The sequence below is a fragment of the Nannospalax galili genome, unplaced genomic scaffold (assembly GCF_000622305.1).
Source record: "Nannospalax galili isolate Female #2095 unplaced genomic scaffold, S.galili_v1.0 scaffold334, whole genome shotgun sequence".
NCBI lineage: Eukaryota > Metazoa > Chordata > Mammalia > Rodentia > Spalacidae > Nannospalax > Nannospalax galili.
In genome coordinates, this window is record NW_008336888.1 from 2,709,062 (window position 1) to 2,725,079 (window position 16,018).

The 16,018-nt window shown below is 35.2% G+C and overlaps 1 protein-coding gene across 4 annotated transcripts in view; it reads left to right on the forward strand.

The window, feature by feature from the left end:
- Vps13b (vacuolar protein sorting 13 homolog B) overlaps nt 1-16,018 on the forward strand; it is a 723,076-nt gene that overhangs the window by 495,520 nt on the left and 211,538 nt on the right. For all 4 annotated transcript variants that reach the window (XM_029562757.1, XM_029562758.1, XM_029562759.1 and 1 more), the window contains exon 35: nt 10,637-10,774. In XM_029562757.1, the coding sequence (XP_029418617.1) occupies nt 10,637-10,774 (138 nt within the window). The remainder of the gene's footprint in view (nt 1-10,636; nt 10,775-16,018) is intronic.

Here is a 16,018-nt window from a genome sequence, read left to right on the forward strand (position 1 = left end):
TCCTTGGAGCTTTCTTTTCATATCAATTAACTTAGAAAAGGCAATGCTGTGAAACTGTCCTTCTTGTCAACCTACTTTCTCCTTGTGTGACATATATATGTACACACATATATATGTATATATATATATATATATTTGAATGTATATATTTTAGAGACCGGGTACTGTTATATTGCTCAATCTGGCCTGCAACTTGGCATCTCTAGCCTCGGCCTCCCAAGAATTTAAAATTCAGCTGTAGGCCACCATATTTGGCATGTAATCTCTAATCTGTAAAATTTATTGATCCCAAACTATACTAGGTATATCATTAAACATATGCAGCACTATAATTTTAATTCCTTATTCTAAAAACTGAATGGTTATATTTAAAGGCTAAATTATCAGCTTGTGATTATTTTTTATTATTAATAATAGTCCATTGCAAGTGATTTTCAGTATAGTCTTAAGTAAATAGTACATCTGTAAGTTAATAGATTCTTAAACTATCAGAATAACATGCCAATGGTCTTCCATGCCCTTCCTACCTGGAGCAACCTCTAGCAGAAATGAAGTCTTCTGCCAATACCTTTATATGTAGCAGCTGTATTATTGGCAATTCTCATTTAAATAAAGATATATGTAGTTATTTTGAACATAATCATATTAGTTGTGTTTATAAATATTTTTAAGTGGTATGGTATTTGTTTTGTTTAAGGTAATGGAGTCCAGATTTGAAATTGCCTCATAACTTGACTATGCAGCCCAAGACAGCCTCAACATGTCATTTTCCTTGCTTGTTTGGGCTTTTGCTGTATTATTGGCAATTCTCATTTAAATAAAGATATATGTAGTTATTTTGAACATAATCATATTAGTTGTGTTTATAAATATTTTTAAGTGGTATGGTATTTGTTTTGTTTAAGGTAATGGAGTCCAGATTTGAAATTGCCTCATAACTTGACTATGCAGCCCAAGACAGCCTCAACATGTCATTTTCCTTGCTTGTTTGGGCTTTTTTTTTTGTTGCTTGCTTTTGAAGAAATGACTGTGCCATCTGGTCGTTTGTGAACAAATTTAGCCATTCTGTAGGAATTTAACTAGCTATCATACTTCCTTCATAGACAGTCAGTTCAGTATCTTATTTCTTCGTAATGTGTGCTTAGACCTAACAGAGAAGCCAGTTGAAAACAATTGCTTTTCCCACTCAGAATTTGTTGATTGTAACTTTCAAATATCACATAGACTAAAATAGAGAATTTAAACTTTATTGGAAAGTATCATTACTGAGAAAGAGCAGACATAACACACTTCCTTGGGTAACATCAAAAATGCAGTGTCCCTAGTACTGGATACTTTCTCCATGTGTTGTAGATAGGTGTTAAGGTCCACTCAGAAGAGAAACATGGAGTCCAGTAAGAACTCTGAATTTGGAGATAATCAGTACTGGGTTCTAATCCCAGCCCTTCTCTTTACAGCTGTGTGGCCTTAAGTGAGTTATCTTAATCCCTCTAAGCCTCAGTTTATCTTTGATATGATGATTCTAGAAGTAACTACCTGGGACTGCCTGGAGGAGCAGACAGTATATATGTACAGTTTTAGGTTAATGTGCAGCACAGAACTTAATAAATGTTAACATCATTGTGGTTGGTTTTAATCATGATTGACACTACCTTCAAGTATATTTTAAAATAGCCTTTGTCAATTGGCCTGAAACATTCCTATCATCTCAGTGATGTTAAAAAAATTATGTAAAGCTTGAAATTGTTCAGTTACATCACTAGGCTGGATTATTCTTTCCTAAACAGGACTGCAGAAAATATGCCAAGGACATTTGAGTAAACCAACATTGAAAATTCATGAACTGGTTTCTTACACCTCATAAATCATATCTTGATTTCACTGAGTTATTATGACTTTAAGAAAAAGATTGGATTATATGTCTCTTTAAATTTAAAGGTTTTGTTAATGTCCCTGAAAAGGCTTAGAGTTAACCTGTGACTTTAATGTCATAAGGATTACAACTTGAACATTTATCTGAAAATTTAGTTGCTATGAACCTTTTTTGCTGGTCAGTTATGTGAAATGAAACTAGTTTCTCAGACGTCAGGATCTAAGTAGATCTCTTAAATGAGAGGTACCCTAATATATCACTCAGGGAGAAAGATAGTGAAAAGGTTAAATGAGAAATGACCCTGTCACTGAAGGGAATTAATGTTATATAGCAAAATGTATTTTTAAAAAGAAGTCAGAAGACTTGACTTTTTAGCTTGTTTCTGATGCCAAAGTGCTTTCATGTAGAAATAAAGTTTTTGATGCTTTAATTTCCTTATCTATAAAATAAGCACAATAATAACAACTGTTCTTTGTGCTTTTCTGGTTTTTAATGTTACAGAACTCTTAGAATAGAGAAGATGTTTACAGTTGGAATTAAGGTCATCTTCCATGAATGAATAGCTTTTTCTTTCATAAGAGAACAAGCATCCTGTGTTAACTTACACTGGATTTTAGTCAAATGTTACCCTATAAAATATTTGAAGCTCACATTATAGTTTAGCAGAAAAACAGCCAAAGAGATCAAGAATATCAAAGAACAGAACAGAAAACAAGTCAAAAGGACTTTATTGAATTGATATTTCACACATTAGCCCCTAGTTAGCATCATTAATTAGAAAGAACCAACTTCCTTCCAGCAAAATGTGAAAGACTTATTTCTAAAGATAGGAAATAAGGACACTTAAATCCTGTCCATCTTGTTCTTATGAGTACAGACCTAAGATTTCAAGTCTTACAAGGTGCAGGGTGGCTTCAGAACAGCAGAGCATGAGAAAGTGTTTACATATTTCTCCAAACGTCTGGATATCCAAAATTAGATGGTGCCACCTGGAATCCAGAGAAGTTTAGAATTGGCTTCTTGATTTGGGGGCCTGTGAGCCCTTGCTATAGAAGAAGCATTATCATATATTGGATGCTGATTTAAAGCATGGACAGCCTTCTAGAGAACCCAGCCCCAGCCCCCCAGGCTGTTGCCACCTAATTAGAACTATAACTGTCCCCTTAAAAGCCAGCTGTTCAGGATAGTGGGGAACCTGGTAAGATCAGTGAATTTCATGTGATGGGCCCAATGCCCACTGTGAGTTCTTTGGTCAGAAGCAATGTTGTATGGAATACCATGATGGGATAAGAAATCTTATAAGTCCTTGGATGGTAGTTTTGGCAGAAGCATTCCATGTAGGAAAGACAAATCTATAACTAGAATAACTATTTGTTCCAGTAAGGACAAAATGCTGCCCTTTCCAGGATGGGGGTGACCCAGGGTAGTTAACCTGCTACCAGGTCACTGCAGGTTACCCTGCGGAATGATGCCATACTGGAAATCCAGTGTTGATCTCTGGATCCAGTGCTGTCAGATTTGACACTCAATAGCATCCATAGCCAAGTCAGTCTTGATGAATGGAAATCCATGTTGTTGAGCCCATGCGTAATTTGCATCTCTGCCCCCATGACTATTTGTTCATACGCCCATTGGGCAAAGACAGGGATGGCCAGAGGAAGAGACTAATATTTACAGATCAGGTCATCCCATCTATTTTAACTTTTGAACTCCTCCTCTGCATAAGCAACCTTTTGTTGAGCATTTACATGGGGCACTTCACATCCTTCTCCAAATGTCTTTCTCACCAATTTTTCCAATCTTATTTCACCCAAGTCCCTGACCATGAAACCAAATCATTGACTGTAGCCCATGATCAATATATAATCTCAAATTTGGCCATTTCTACTTCTGAGCAAAATGTATGACCATGTGCACTGCTGAAGTTCTTCACACTGTGAAGATTTCCCTTCACAAGTGTCCTTCAGGGTTGTCCCAGAAAGTGACTTTAATACTGAAACTGTCCATTTGTATACCAGTAGTGTGCAGAACCATCAGTAAACCAGGTCCTGGTCTTCCTCAATCAACCAATCATAGGGCACACATTACAACACACTCTGAGGACATAGGTACATGCTTCTGTACAGAAGGCATTATAACAGAAATAGGGACTGTAGACTGGATCATATATATTGTAATTCATTTGATGATGAGTTGTTGCTGTGCATGGTGAACTTCAGGGAGTGGTTGATCAGTGGGGGTGATGGTGATTGGTACCATTCCCATTTACCAGCCTAGATAGCATACAGGGGCCCTCGCTCAAAAAAACAAAAACCATGAGGAATTTCCTAGATTAGGTTAGCCTTTGGCCCTGTCCACAAGGGAATTTCTACATTAGGTTAATTTAGGTGGAACTGACCCACCCTAAATGTGGATAGTCCCATCTCATCAGCTTGGGTCCTGAACTAAATAAAAAGGAGAAAGCAAGCTAAGCAGGAGCAGTCGTATGTCTGCTTCTTGACTGTGGATGCAGTATAATCAGCTGCCTTGAGTTCTTGCCACCAGGATTGTACTCTACCCTGGAACTGAGCCAGAATAAAGCCTTCCATAAATTACTTTTGTCAGGGCATTGTTACAAGAAGGAATAAAGTTAACTAATACAGGTATCATAAGGACATTGCATCAGTGCAATCAAAACCTTATTGTGACTGTAGTTATTTGCATCTACCACAACAAAAAAATGTTGCCTGGAGCTGCCAAAGAAAATAACTGCTAGAATAATTTCTTTTTCCGACATTGCTTAACCAATTCCTTTCCTTTCAGAGTATTGTTGTCACTAACAAAGGTTCATGAAGAGAGAAGCAGCAAGTGTGAGGAGGATGAGACTAGTTTTGAATCCCAATCTAGACCTTCTGTAATACATATTTAACTTCAAAATAAGTTTTTAATGCACTTAGATTTTTTAAATTCAAATTTCTTTTTATTTATTATTTTTATTTTATATGTATGAATGTATTGCCTGCATGTGTGTAAGTGCATCCATGTTGTGCAATGTCCTTGGAGGTCATAAGAGGGTGTCAGAGCCCCTGGAACTGGAGTTACAGATGGTTGTTAGCCACCATGTGGGTGCTGGGAATCAAACCCAGATGCTCTGCAAGAAGAGCCAGTGCTCTTTACCACTGAGCCATCTCTCCAGCCTCAAAATTCAAATTTCTTTACTCATAAAAAATATTAAGGGGCTGGAGAAATGGCTCAACAGTTAAGAATGTTTGCTGCCTTTTCAGAGGACCAGAATTTGATTCCCATCACTCACATGGCAGATCACAACTGCCTGTAACTCCAGCACCAGGGGATCTGACATACTCTTCTGATCTCTACAGACATACCCACATGTGCACATGTGTGTAATTAAACTCAAATAAAAATTAATCTTATAAAGAAAAGCACTAAAATTTTTTGTTTTCATACTGTGATAGGTAGCACTTAAAAGCATGTAAAAGTGACTGGAATGTCATCTACTCAGCATTCTGTCACTCTTAAAAAGAGAAAATGATTTTAACTTAAATTTGTGGCAAAAAATATTTTTTTCTTTAGTTCCTTAGTAAAAATTCAACTTAAAAAAATTTTTATTTATTATTTTTATTTTTTATGTGTATGAGTGTATTGCCTGCATGTAGGTAAGTGCGCCCATGTCGTGCAGTGCCTGTGGAGGGCAGAAGAGGTTGTCAGATCCCCCTGGAACTGGAGTTATGGACAATTGTCAGCTGACAGGTAGGTGCTGGGATTTGAACCCGGGTCTTCTGCAAGAACAACTAGTGTTCTTAACCACTGAGCCATTCTGCAGCCCCCAAAATTCAACATTTTTAAAGAAAAAAAATATAACTTTCATTCTTTGCTGGAACACATAGAATAATTAGTAGAACTTTTAAGATGGTAACATTAAACTGTTTTATGTGAGACAAACAAATTTTTTAATAAATAGAAGATTGCAAAGAATACAAAATTTGGGGGCAGTTATCACTGCATCTATTTTGAGTTTCCTACCCTGAATTATGTTGTATAATTATTTTGTGCAATCCAAACGTTAACCAAAGATGCACTTACTAAGAATATCTGCTAAGCAGAGTTAAAAATAACAGTGAGCTTCACTTTCAAAAACAAGTTTCATCAGACTCAGTGGTCGTGCTCCCAAGCACCTACGTAAAATTAAAGTTTCTCTGAAGAAAAAGCAAAGTTCAAAATACCAGTTTAAAAATACCAGGCTGGGGACTGGAGAGATGGCTCAGCAGTTAAGAACACTGGTTGTTCTTGCAGAAGACCCAGGTTCGAATCTCAGCACCCACATGACAGCTAACAACTGCGTAACTCCAGTCCCAGGGGATCCTGCAGCCTCTTCTGACCTCCACAGGCATTGCACGACACGGGTGCACTTACCTACATGCAGGCAATACATGCATGCACATAAAATAAAAATAAAATTAAAAAAAAAACATACCAGGCTGGGCATGGTGGTGTACACCTTTAATTCCAGCATTTGGGATCTTTGTGAGATCAGCCAGCTGGGGCTATAGGGAGACCCTATCTCAAAACAACAACAACCAAGCAAAACAGCAACAACCAAAAACCCCGTGTTCATCATCCCTGTAAGCTGTGATCTCATTAATGTGGCACTGACTTCTGCTAAGACTTTATAGCATACTAAATAAGGAGGCTCTCTGAGTTCTTCTCTTTGGATGTTACTTGTAGCATGATGTGATAAAGTATTCTCTTTTGCAGGCGAAGTCTGCCTGAAGGAAAATAAATATCACAACTTTGTTAATAACCGTCTTTCTGAAGTGAGTTCTCACCATGAATGAAATTTACATCTATGAGCAATTGGTCACTTATTCTGACCCTTTTTCCACTCACCATTCCTTATAAAATGCAGCCTTTTTTCAGGTTTTTAGGATTGGAGACAAGAGCTTAAATGTGCTCATCAATGAGCAGTTTATTCTTTTGGGAGCTCCCAGTACTTGAATAAATAAATGTTTACTGCATATGAAGAATTCTGAAGGCAATTCCAATATGAAACAGCTGTCTCTGTCCTTCTGTTTGTATGGCACTTACAAGCTCCTTTGATCGTGGTTTATCTGGTGCTTTCCCAGGTCTGTGAACCTTGAGGGAAGTATAATGCAGAACCCACTTTCTAACCCTCATGATGAAATAGAGGAGAAATTAAATCGAAGACAGTGTAGGAAGTCTAGAAGTCCTGTCCCTCATCATGTAATTGTTAGAGCATGTAACACTAAATGGTAACATGGAGTTGAGATATTTCTCAAGGATTCTGACACCGCTTCTTGCTACTCCTGCTTCAGCTTAGCTACCAGGGCTGCCAGCATAACACAAACTTGAGATTTTGCCCAAACTTAGAGAGTTCTAGCATGCATTCAGTAATTATCAGCTGTGTAACCTGTAATTTTGGATGCTTGTAGTTTCTGTTATTCAGTTATTCTGTCAACCCTGTAAGTTGACATGTACTTTTCAAACGCAGTCATCCTAATATTTTGTTAAGAAATCATCATTGAAATTTTGGTGTCCTTGGGTAGATGTCCTAGACTTTTGCCCCAGAGCAGATTTCTCCATTGAGTTCCAACTTCTGCCCTGAGAGGCAACAACAAAACCTCACCAACTTGGAAAATTCTCAGCTTCAGAATATGCTCTCTTTTTCTTGGTGGTTTTTTGTTTGTTTGTTTGTTTTTGCTAAAGGGTCCTATTCTGTCTTCAGTTCTGAATAACTTATAGCTCCATATATTGACCTTCTTCTAAGGACAATCATCTTTTAGTACTTTAAAAATGTGTGTATGTGTGTGGCTCATATTTGTTTTTACTAAACCTGACATCCTATTTCTCAGTCCTAGTCACCAAACAGTATACTTAGCAGTTTATGAAATTTACTCTATTCTTTTTATTAGCAGCATAGTATTCTTTTTTGTGGCTCAATAAACTTATTATTTTTGTTACTTATTTTTATTTAAAAGAATTTGTTTTCTAGTTAATGAAAAGTTGTATTTCTCAGTTTAATTTGTATATCCCTGATTAAGAGGAAGGGTAGCATACTTTTCCTGTTCATCTTACATGCTCTCCAGAAGGATTAAATAGTGAATGGTAAAAAAGGACAGAAAAACAATACTGTTTCAAGTGACTCTAGGAATATATTTATAATTTCCTAGGGATAAATTCATAAAAGTTAATAGATTTTGTTCTCACATATGTTAAACAAAGTATACATACACTAAATATTATAATACAGTCGTAAAACAACTAGCATACTAAGAGAAAACATTTATTCCTATAAATCAGTTAGAAAAAACCTTGCTGAAAAATAATAAACAATTTTCAGTGGGTTTGTACATATATGTATGTGTATCCAATTTTTTTGAAATTGATTTCTACAAGTTTGCTAGGTCAGATGACGTACACATTTAAAACTGTCATGGATTACCCTCTAGGAAGGCCTCCCAGTATTGGAGTAGGGCAAATGTCCTCCCCAGACCTTAAATATAAGCATTGTCAATTTTTTTAGTGTTGCTCCATCTTATTGCATGAATTTTACAGTATAAGTTTTGTTTATTTCATGATTGCTAAGATTTTCTATCCTTTATGATTGTATATCATAATTAATTGTACTGTCTAATGACTTTGTTTGAGAAATAGGGTCTTACTATGCAGCGCTATCTGACCTGAAACTCATCTATGTAGACCAGGCTGGCCTCAAACTCACAGAAATCCACCTTCCTGTCAAGTGCTGAGATGAAAGATGTGTGCTTTCATGCCTAGTCTACTGATTTTTTTTCCTCCTTGTATGAGCTTTTCACATATTAATTCTGTCACTGTCACATATGTTAGAAATTTTATTTTGCTTTTTTCAAGCTTTCCTTTGACAGAAGTTTTATATGCTCATATAACAATATATCAGTCTTTGTAGTCTCTAATTTTGGTGATATTGTGATTGATATGTAACATGTCAGTTAATGACCCACAGTCTATATTGCCTGCTATTCAGAATCCTCATCTCTAGAAAAGTATAGAAATGGGTTGTATTTTTTAGATGCTACAAGTGTAACAAATTTTCCGGCTTCATACAAGTTGAACAATATAATTCCTGTGAGTTTCAAAAATTCCTTTTGAATTTTGTTACTGTTCTACACATCATATTAATGTTTCTATACCAACTTAATTTCTATTCATTTTTATTATATCACTTTCTTGTGTTTCCTCTGTTAGATAATTATATTCACTTATTATTTTGTTTTATTTTCTCTTAAAAATGAAAAGTTATGTCTCCTTATATAAATCTAGCAAGAAACATTTACTTAGAAAAATCAGTTTTGATGATGGATAAATGGATAAAACCCTGAGAATAGACACTCAGGGTCCTGGTAGGTTACACAGCTGTCTCATGCTGAATAGAGTTCCAGCAACAGAGTTCTAGCATGCTTTCCCCAGACCTGACTGTTGTATTTAGAAAAGAGAGTAGTATAGTGTTACTATGTAATGGGTCGACTCTGCATATTCCCACTGCTTTAAATTCACTAGTCATATAAAAGGGAAGAATGCTCCAGCTTAGTGTTTGATCTTTACCACATAGATCTAACGTCACAACCAATTGCTTTCAGTATTCTCTTTGAAATATCATAAAGGTTCATATGTGCCAAATTTCATAAGGATCACATGATAAGGTCAAGAAACACAAATTCCAAGGCAGAATTTATATGCCCAGTTCACATATGACAGCAATACTATGTAACCATATGTTGAGTATAATATACTGTATGTAAATGCTATTCTTGAAACTAGTCCAATCAGTAAAGCCTAAAATAAATAATACTTTAATAACACATTTCAGATAGGCTGAAAATGGAATAGATGGGTTCTATGGCAAGAACATCCCTATAAAATTGACATTCAAAGGCCATTAAAACAGAGTATAAAACAATCATGAAACTGAAGAAAAACTGGATATTCAGAAGATTTTTTTAAAGCCTACTACTGCACTGTATGCCAAGATATAGCATTCATTTTTATTTAAAGAGCTTTATCTGAAAAAAAATGTATTTCCAAGCCTTAAAAAAATTCTTTGCCATCACTAAGCGCCAAATATGTTCTTTAAAAATACTCAATGTTAAACAGAAAAATACTTGAAATATATATTATTAAAAGGAAAAAGGGTTAAAATAGATGAAACTTTTAATTATAATTAGTAAAAGATTAACTAAATTTTAACATTAAAGGTTATGGGAAAGCTACTGAAGTTAAGTTCAAAAGCTTTGCAGTAGTAAAAAAGTGATTATATCAGTAAACTCTGAAACAGATCAAATTTAGCCCTTGAGTAGTATTAATCCTTGAACATGCATTCACCTCTTTTTTAAGCTGACAAGCTTGCCCTTTTTTTTCTTTAATTTGTTTCCAGCATTATGTCTAAAGTGAGATCTAACCATTAAAGTGTTAATGCTTAGCAGCTCAGAATTCAGGCCTTATAGACACACAAAGACAATGTGACTTAAAACTTAATGACTTTTCCTCTTCGGTCTAGTTCTTTAAAACATGATGATGTCAGCCCACCTTGTATAGACTTGGTTTATCTTTTCTGCTATAAGTAGTATATACTATATATGTACAAAGAAAGAAAACAAGTTCACATATTGGTTAACCTTTTTTTCCCCTCTCTCCACACAAATTCATACATCAAAATGAGATGTTTGTGATGTAATTGATTTTTTTTTTTATTTCAACTTTTCATTTTAGATCCTGGAAAGACTCTACCTGAAGCCCTCGACTATAACACAGTGTGGCTGCAGACAGTGCCTGGAGAAACAGATGACAAAAGTGGTATTCCACCTTCCCTTGTTACACTACAGATTAAAGACTTTCTTAATGGAACAGGTAAAGAAGTCACAATTGAAGCATACAACTTTTTTCTATGTGGAGACATAAACATGTATACGGGACCTGTTGATAATTTTGACATTCTCTTTTTCGGCTGCCCATTCTAAAGGTCCGAAAGCAAATATAAATATGCATGAAAAATTATCTTGAGTCTGACGAAAGTATTTAACCATTTAAGAATAGTTGAGTGGAAGCTCAAGACCTTGTGTTTTATTTGTTTTTTTTTCCTTTGAATCAACTAAGTGCTTCTAAGCAATTAAGTCTAATCTTGCTTGCCTCAACATCATTACTGTGTATAAAGAAAATGTAGGAATGGGTGGGATGTGTTATTACATGTGTAAGATACTATGCATAGACTGAACACACATTTCAAATGCATTAAAATGTTTGTTTGAGATGGTAAGCTTAGATAGATAGCTTAGAGATTCCAAAATATACTTTACATATATAGAGAGAACCAATGAATAGGGGTTGGGGAGATGGCTCAGTGATTAAAAGCACTGGCTGCTCTTGCAGAGGACCTGGGTTCGATTCTCAGCACCCACATGGCAGCTAACAACTGTCCATAACTCCAGTTCCAGGGGAATTCAACTCCCTCTTCTGACATTTATGGGCATTGCACAACATGGGTGTACTTACATACATTCAGGCAATGCATTCATACACATTTAAATACAAATAAAAGAACCATGGAATAGTTACTCTTAGTCTTCCTATTTTATGAATAGGAGACTGAGAATATGAATAAGGTGACTGAGACTGAAAAAATGAAGAAAGTTACCTAAAATCATAGTGATAGAAGACCTATTAAAAAACTAAGTCTATAACTTCAAAAAGCTGGTCTTACATCTCTTCTACACTGATTTTAGCATAGCTGGGATTTTTTTCTTTCTCTCCTTCTTCCTTTTTCATGATGTATTTTTAGTTCCGTCTTTTTTTGTCCCTCCTTTCTGTTAACTTCCTCAGTGTGGTCTTAGCTATTGACTTAATAGAACTTTATTTTAGTTTTACTTTTGTTATCCTTACAGTACTTTGGAATGTGTTAGTCATTAAAGGAATATTAGTTTCTTCATTAAAAATTTAAAACAATGACTTCACCCTGTCCTGAGATCTTCAGCAACAACTACAAGGCATGAGTTTTGATGAGAGACTATCCCTGTGTGGACCTTGTTGAATGTGTGTTATGGTCTGTCAGTCACTTCTGCATAGCGGCAGATGGAGAAAGGCCATTCAGGCTGCCTAGACTAAGGACTGGAGTTGCCTGCACTGGTCTTCTGGGGACCAACTCTCTATCATGTGTCTCCAGTGCTAGTGTGAAGAGTTATTTCTGTTCATAGTTTATATCTATACATGATTTGAAGGAATGAAAGAAGAGTGGGGAGCAGATGATAGTGGAGTCTTTAATGTGTTGAGGAAAGCCTCTGAGTGAGACAGCTGGTAGATTAGAGGAGTGTAAGTCCTACTTCAGTAATTATGAAATACCAGATTTTTAAACAGTATCAATGATTTAAATTCTTTAAATTCTTAAACATTTTTACCCAAAATGCTATTATTTATTTATTTATTTCATTATTTTGTATTTAAGGGAAGGTGAGTTTGAATGGTATATCAGCTCTGTGACATTTCCTCTAAAACACTAATCTAGCAGCCTTGAGCTGCTTCAAAATTTACTGAGATAAAACTTTCCATACAGTAAACAGTGTCATTCTAAGCGCATAAGTAGATAGCAATTCATAAGCTCTCACTACCACATCAGATTTCTATGCTATAATTTAGAGTTCACAAAAGCTGCAGCAAATAGTAAGATTCATTAAAAGGGAAACAAAAAAAAAACATTTTTCACATAAAATTTTATCATTTTGTAAATTTTGGCAACTCAAGAGAATTATGGTTTGTTGTTGTTGTTTTACAAATCTTAAGTAGTAGGTTACTAAAAGGACAGTGGTTTATGCTGGGACTGGGTAACAAACCAGCTTTTATTTTCCACCACCATTCTTTTCCTTTGCAAGAAGCAGCTTTACAAATAATAACAAAGGTATTACAAATAATACTTCTAATTCTATGCAGTGGTGTCATTAAGTGTTAGCATTAAAATCTTTTCTACAATTAAGCTGCATACGGTATCTTGCTGCTTTATTTTAAACTAGCTTGTTTCCATTTCCTCTTTGCATGTTCTTGAACTTAAATTACAGTAACCATAAAAATTATGATCTTCAAGTGTAGAAGAAAAACTGATTATAAGTGCCTAGCCTTCAGTTTCCTTCAAAAGGGTATGAACATAACTGTTCTTGGACTTAGCCATTCAGATTCGTTTGCAGGGGGGTTGTTTTCTTTAAACAAGGTGACACAAAAGCTGGTCTTTATTATTTATCTTTGGCAAAATGATTCAGAGTTTTTGAGTGTGTCTTTATTTTCTGTGTTCACTTACCTTAGGCAAATGATAGCTCCTAACTTCCACATCAAAAAAGTCCTTTAAAGCTCTCCCAAACCCTACCTCCTTCCTCAGAGGCAAAAACTGTACCCATTGGCAAGGTCAGTGGCTTGGTGAAACCTGGAAAACAGCAGCTACCAGAAACTCCCTAGAATAATATCTCTAGCAGGTGATAGATTAGTTGGAACAAATTGGAACCATTGCAGTTCAGCTCTCCTGGTTTCTTTCAAGCTGTTTTTAAAATGTCGTCATTTTAATACACAATCTAAGCCCCACGGAACAGTCCACAGCAGGTTAATTTGAATCATATGATGTGTCACTGCCCTCAGCTGACATAAGTTCTATTCCATGTGTGAAGCCATAATAAATCCATTCCCAACCGAGGCAAATTCCCCGTGAGAAGGTGAACTAATCCAGGCCTCACACTGGCATGCTAGTCTCTGTAATTGAAAGCAGGGCCACCTGTTCCTGGCACAGTTAGCCTACAGAGAAAAAAATTAGTCCTAGATCAGATGCCTATTATACTGAAAAGTCATTCATACTTCTTGCAAATTCAAATTGAGCTGTGAAGTGTTTGCTCTGACATCACACAGAACTGTAGGAATGTGATCCCAGTTTAAGTTTTGTTAACCATAGGCTTTCTTAACTTTGAAATGAGATTTTTTTTTTAATTTAATCAGAGCTGACACGTGAGAAGAACTGGTAAGGATTCAGACTTTTCTAATTAACTCAGGGTCATTTGCAAAAACGTGAGCTCCCTGGTTGTTTTTTTTTTTTTTTTTTTTTTTTTTTTTTTTTTTTTTCACTGTTCTTTTGCACAGAAATTTCTGGAAAACTGTCACTTTAGCCATGAAGTGACATTGAAACGACAACCAAAAGCAAAAATGTCAAATTGGGACAACATTCCTGAATCATTTATGGTTTATTGTGAATTAATAACCATACCCCATTCATCATATAATTTAAATACTATGGTTATATCAAACACAAGGTTCTGAAAGCAGTTTCACTTCTTTCTGGTTTAATGTACATAGTCTCATAGTTGAAATGGCCACAAAGGTCTTTTTCTCCTAAAAATGTCACTTGTTTAATTTCACCCTGTTTAGCTGGTTCATTAGTTTTCCCATGTAGTTTTTAGTTTTTCTTGTTTATTTTTAGTTTTGGATTGGTCTCATCTCTGGTTTTGTTTGATTTTTATTTTAAAATCTCTTTTCCTTTAACTGCTCATAATCTTATTTTGAATATTGTCTTTTTATATTTTATGAGTTAATTTACTGTTTTGTAAGGCACAATGATTTTAGTTTCTTCTTTTAAAAGAATTCCTAAATGTCCTAAACTGTTTTATTTCCATAAACTTCTTTGATTCAGATTAAAATGTGTGTCTAAACTGCTGTAATGTATTAAAAAGACTTCCTAAGTACATTAATACTCCATTAGATAGGTTTTTATATGAATGTAAAGAAGGAATTTTGTTTATCCCAAATATGTGTGTTTTTAAGTGTTTTAACCTAATTAGTTCTGTTATTACTAAATCTGTTACTCAGTACTTGGCTGATTCAGGGGGAAAGAAAAGCCAAGCGAGGTTGCGTACTCCTATAATCCTAGCTCTTGAGAGGTGGAGGCAAGAAGATTAGTTTCAAAGTTTCAAGGCCAGCGTGGACTACATGAGACCCTGTCTCCAAAAAAAAAGAAAAAAGAAAGAAAGAAAGAAACAAAGAAAAGAAAAAGTTTAAAGATGACAAACAACCCCTTGACATTTTTCGAAGAAAAAAAATATTATGATTCTTTATATGTATTTATTCATTTAGTGTTTATGTATGTGCATGCACACACAATACATGGCAGGCATGTGAGTATCAGAGGACAACTTGTGGGAGGCCATTCTCTCCTTCCACCATGTATATGTGTTCCAGGGATCAAACTCAAGTCGTCAGGCTTGGTGGGTAAGCACCTTCACCCACTAGGCGTTTTTTTTTAATTTTTAAGATAATACAGTTTTTAAAAGCAGGAAAATTCAAAGTTAAAAAAAATAAAAATCTCAAGAAATGTGAACCAATTAATTAAAGCCCTAAAACCTTAGCTGTTAAATGTCCTGAGCTTATGAGTTCCAATTTCCAGTGTCAGTATGTTATCATAGTTTATTTTCCGCATGTTTTATCTAAATGAGGTAGTAAACTTGATATTGGTATGTCAAGGAATGGACCAAAGATCTTAATACAGGAAAACTTTTCATTATATTTCCCTTAGTTTTTCAGTTGTAACTCATATTTTTGGAAGAAATGTGGAAATGAATGATTTTTTTAAAGACTGTCTCACTGTGATATCCCTGCTGGCCTGGAACTCTGTGTAGACCAAGATGGCCCTGAACTCACAGAGATCTGCCTGCCTCTGCATCCCAAGTGCTGAGATTAAAGTTTTGAGCCACCATGCCCTGCCAAAATGGATGATTTTTTTAAATGATTTATTTAATAACAGCATACTTAGAAGAAGCATATCATTACAACACAATTGACATATTCAATAACGTTTTCCTGAGGTAGGATGCATCTCTTTCAAATTTGGCTGTAAATATTTAGGTTTACAGTTGAATTATTACAGTTATACAATATTGAACTCAGTATAAACCCTATAACACATGAAATTAAATGAGGTTTTAACCTTTAAAAAAGATCTCCATTTCCTTATTAAAATACACAGTTTCATACAGAAAAATTCATTTTAATGCAATCAACACTAAGATATTTGCACATGGGTTTCTAATCCCTATATATCTGATTATTACTACTCACAGTCGATTAGTTTCTGAGCTC